Raw genomic sequence first — 5,077 nt, 5'->3', positions numbered from 1 at the left:
GTTATTCTCAAGGTCAAGAATAGACAGCTCTGAAAGTTTCCCGAATATGCTTGGGATTTGGCCAGTGAACTTATTATTGGACAGATCCAGTACTGTTAACCCTGAAGCATTTCCTAGGGAAGCTGGAATGGGACCCTCAAACATATTCGATGACAAATATAAACTGTTGATTCTAGGGAGGGCATCGCCAATGTTAGATGGCAATGTGTTGCCTATCTTATTGTACGCCAATGATAATTCCTGAAGATATGATAAATTAGAGAGATTTTGTGGGATCCCCCCTGATAGATTATTTTCGTATAGGTACAACCGCTGTATGTTTGGCAAATGCCAAAAGTTGCCGGGAATTGGCCCATTCAGCTGATTTTCTGACAAATCAATTCCAAATAAGTTGGTGATGTTACCGAGGCCTACTGGAATGCCCCCAGAGAGTCCATTTCTGTGAAAGTCAAGTTGTCGGACTTTGGTAAGAGAACCTATCCCAGGAGGAATAATACCTCTAAGGTTGTTTCTAGAGAGAAGAAGGAGGATCAGGTTGGAACAGTTTGTAAGTGCGTCAGGAATAACACCGTCCAATAGGTTGCTTCTCAGATCAAGGAACTGCAGGTTTTGTCCTCCAAACCTATCAGGTATGATTCCGCTAAGTTGATTTGTGCCCAAATTCAGTAAAGTGAAGCCGGTGATGTTTTGGATTGACGACGGGATGATCCCAGTGAGTTTATTCACGTGAAGGTCAAAATTTTCAAGATTGGAGAGGTGGCCAATTTTTGGAGAAATTATACCAGCAAGGGAGTTTGCAAAAAGCCATAATAGCTTTAGGCTGGAACAGTTAGTAATTGTATCTGGAATATTACCCTCCAATGAGTTTGTGCTCAGATCAAGGATTTGGAGCTTGTGGAGATTGCCCAAAGGTGGTATCTGACCAGAGAATCGATTTGTGGACAAGTTGAGGGTATGAAGGAAAGTTAGGTTTCCAATAGAGGGGGCGATGGCCCCAGACAAGCCTAGGCCAGCAAGGTTGAGCACTGTTACACGGCCATGGTTCTTTGGGCTGCATGTAACTCCCTGCCACTGACAGATATTGGTGCTTCTGTTCCAATTACTCAAGGCTTCCGCTGGATGGCTGGTGATGGCCTGCTTGAACTCGAGCAGCGCGACCACATCGGTGCTGTTATCGGGGACCGTAGAGCAACAGATGTTACAAACACAGCATAACAGCAGCAGCAGTACCAACATTTGCATAAACATGTTGAATTTCATGGCCTGTTTAAAGAACATAAGGCTTTCGTTAGCTGCAAAACGCAGATTCATAAACATTTTGGCTTCTATGTTCACCATTCACCGGCGCAGCTGCTTTGCAATCATACGGCCCCTAACTTCCTAAGGCCCGTAACTAATTAAAACGTCATTCTCCTATAATACTGCAGATAGAAGTGTTTAGACCTCTAGTAGTAGTAGTATTTTTTTTTTTTGTTTGAAAGAACACAGGAGGGGCAAAGAACCCCTACTGGATAAATTAAAACAGGTCAAAGTGAACAAATACAACAAACAGTTAGGAAGGGAAGAGAGAAGAGACTAATAACTCAACGAACAAAAAAGAGGAGGAAAAAAAATTAAGGAGCAGAATTACAAGATATTTTGCATCCATGAAGCTAATGAAGGTTCAAAATTTCTCTTGACCCTATGCAACAACAGAGTCAGTTGAATTGGAAAAACTTGGCTTGCACTTCGCTATACTTGGTTGGATTTTAAAGGTAAGATCATTCCTTTCTATCCAAGTACACGACCATAGAAGCATGAAGAGTTTCACGAAGAAACAAGAAGGGAGAGAGTTTATCCTATTGGTTGTTGCCAAGGAAGTGTTGGACAAAGGTAAATTCTCGCAGTTTCTGTAATACTACTACTAGAATTCTAGTAAAAGTTGGCGCAAAATAAAATGCAACACGAAGGGAGAGAGGAGTAGCGGACCTCTGATCGGCCGGAGTGTCAATAGTAACGACAGCCTTTTCTGCTTGTTTGGCTTGCTCCCCGTGGTGCACTAGTGTGTGAAGTTTGAGCTGGATGCTCAGCTGGCTGAGGCCCCAGGGGGTTTAAAAACAGTTTGGCTTTCCATCCGCATATTGGCGTTACCCGCGCCTTAGCTTAGCTTGACCGCTCTTGCAGCGAAGACCCCGAGTCCGTCAAACTGACCAGTCACGGCTACCTTTCAGCTTCCTTCCCGTGGCCCAGCGCCGTCGCTCTTGTTTGAGCTGGACAAGATTGTTGCGGCGTGTCCAGCCTCGAATCCCAGAGTATTTTTCAGCAGGAAACCGACAGAGATATTCCAGGCTGATGTGCGACCTGTCTGGTGCGGTTTCACTGCTGACGAAAATAGGCTCGTGGAATGGTCTACTGACGCTGAATTTTTGTTCCCAAATCGGATTTAAGTCCTTGTGATGATCGGTCTTCCAGAACGTATCGTGTGGGCACGATTCGTTCACGGGTTATCACGGATAAACTTACCAGTCCAGTCAACTTGTAGGTATCCAATATGGACAAAAAAATGTCTATAGCATCAGTCTGTAGTTATGGTAGTTATGTGCAACGCCATGCTTCACACGGCGGTGACTATCACTACCAGAAACAGAGACTTTGCCGAGTGCAAAATTCTTTGCCGAGTGTCAAAAATCGGACACTCGGCAAAGACCTTCTTTGCCGAGTGCTGCGCTCGGCAAAGAATTGCACTCGGCAAAAATTTCTTTGCCGAGTGCCGGGCACTCGGCAAACATGAGCACTCGGCAAAGAACTTCTTTGTCGAGTGCCAGACTCTCGGCAAAATCTCTACACTCGGCATAGGCTGCCCGTGAAAACGGCGTCTTGTCACGGCCTTCTTTGCCGAGCGCCTGCAGTTAGGCACTCGGCAAAGATTTATTTTTTTTGTTTTTAATTTCTTTACCGAGTGCCCCAGATCTGGCACTCAGCAAAGATTTAAATTTTTTTAAAAAAATTCTTTGTCGAGCGTCTCAGATCTGGCGTTCGGCAAAGAATTTTTTTTATTTTTAAAATACTTTGCCGAGTGCCCCCGGGACGGCACTCGGCAAAGATTTAATTTTTTTTATTATTTCTTTGCCGAGTGCTCCTGTGGATGCACTCGGCAAAGAGGAAATTTTAAAAAAAAATTTAAAACATTCTTTGCCGAGTGCCTGATGACTGGCACTCGGCAAAGACACCCTTTGCCGAGTGCCATGCCCCGGCACTCGGCAAAGTTTTTTTGTTTTTTTGTTTTTGGCCTTCAATTTTTTTTGTGCAGCTTTTTTAAAGCACCAGGAACTCCTAGTTACAATTTGGGGATTTTTTGTGGCTTTTTGTTATATTTAGTTACTTTATTTCGTTTACTTGAATTTTTCCAGAAATTAGAAATTTGAACTGCACGTGGTACGAATAATGGAGTTTAATGATTCGAAAATTGATAGTCATGTTAGTGAGTGTTGTGAGAGGCCGTATCCAGGAACGGACCCGAAATTTCGGACATCTTGTTCACGAAACATGTCCGCGAAATTGCGTGTGAAGTGTTTATAAATTCTATAAAAAGCAAACGAAGTCCGAAAATCAAGAAACTTGTTGAGATGTCGTGATATCATATGTAGAGGCTATGATAAAAATGTCAGAAGATTTCGTGCGCGTTGTCACGTACGATGCTTACAAACCAGGGCATCTCCACATGTGATATCTGATAAATCTTTGCCGAGCGCCGTCCCGGGGGCACTCAGCAAAGTATTTTAAAAATAAAAAAATTTTCTTTGCCGAGCGCCAGATCTGAGACGCTCGACAAAGAATTTTAAAAAAAAATTTCAATCTTTGCCGAGTGCCAGATCTGGGGCACTTGGCAAAGAAATTAATAACAAAAAAAACAAATCTTTGTTGAGTGCCTCCCTGATCCGGCACTCGGCAAAGCCGCGGACTTAGCGGTTTTTGACCGGCCGGGCAGTCACAGCCAGCCACCCCGCGCCCACGCCTGCCCGCCCCCCGCCTCTGCGCCGCGCGCCGCGCCCACACCGCCCCGCTCGCCCGTGCCGCCACCGGCCGCCCGCGCGCCCGTGCCGCCGTGCCCTCGGCCGACCGTGCCCCCGGTCGGCCCTCTCCCCCGGCGCGCCGCCCGCTGCCTTCGCGCCCTGCCGCCGGCCACGCCGTGCCCCCAGCCGGCCCTTCCCCCAGCCGCACCACCCGCTGCCCGCGCGCCCGCCACGCCGTGCCCCCGGCTGGCCCTTCCCCCGGCCGCGCCTTTTTCCGGCCTTGCCCTGCCCCCGGCCGCGCCCCGTGGACCACCCGCCCCGACGCCGTCCGTGCTTGACCCTGTCCCCGACTCCGCCCGATCCCGACGCCGCCCGCCCCTTCCCCGTCGCCCGTCAGGTATGCCTTCTCACTTATTATTGTCGAGGTAGTGGTAGTTGTAGTAGTATTAGTTGTACTAGTGGTAGTATTAGTACAACTAGTGGTAGTATTAGTAGTAGAATTAGTGGTAGTAGTAGTAGAAGTAGTGGTAGTAGTAGTAGTACAACTAATGGTAGTAGTTGTAGCAATAGTGGTAGTAGTAGAAGAACCAATGGTAGTAGTAGTAGCAATAGTGAAAGTAGTAGTACAAGTAGTGGTACTACTTGGATATATTCTTCTGCATGGATTGATATCCAAACTACATGGCTTCTGTTGAGCCATATGTGCTTGTCGGCCATCGTGCCGTTGTTTTTTGCAGGTTTTGGAAACCTCACCGTGCAGGGGAGGTTCTGCCAAATTTTTTTGTAAATGACAGTATTTTGTTCCATTTTTGTAGAGAAGAGCCCGTCAGAGTTGAGTCGGAGTTCTCGCCACCGTGTCGGTCTGCCTGCACTACGTTGTCTCGCCACTGCACCGACCCGCCACGGCCCCGCTAGCCTGACTCCGTCTCCACCCTAGGTATAACCCCTCTTTTCGTATCATTGTCGTAGATCACGTAACCCAGTTAGGCGTCTCCCGTTCGAAAGAGATACGGTTGGAGGTATGCAGATCTTTGCATATCTATGACCGTATCTATTTCGGATTGTCCACGCTTTTTGGACAGTCC

General features: G+C 47.1%; 1 protein-coding gene across 1 annotated transcript; it reads right to left on the bottom strand.

Moving 5' to 3' along the window:
- On the bottom strand, window positions 1-2,093 carry LOC136470360 (LRR receptor-like serine/threonine-protein kinase EFR; the record flags this gene model as incomplete). The annotated part of the gene is made up of 2 exons (XM_066468234.1): window positions 1,969-2,093; window positions 1-1,263 (listed from the first exon to the last, which is right to left on the bottom strand). A coding segment is annotated over exon 2 (1,260 nt), but the record flags the coding sequence as incomplete, so codon positions are not given.
- Window positions 2,094-5,077: the final 2,984 nt, after the last annotated feature.

Source organism: Miscanthus floridulus, chromosome 8, assembly GCF_019320115.1.
Source record: "Miscanthus floridulus cultivar M001 chromosome 8, ASM1932011v1, whole genome shotgun sequence".
Classification (NCBI taxonomy): Eukaryota; Viridiplantae; Streptophyta; class Magnoliopsida; order Poales; family Poaceae; genus Miscanthus; species Miscanthus floridulus.
Note: the sequence above shows the minus strand (reverse complement) of the source record. Positions and strands in the feature narration are given on the sequence as shown.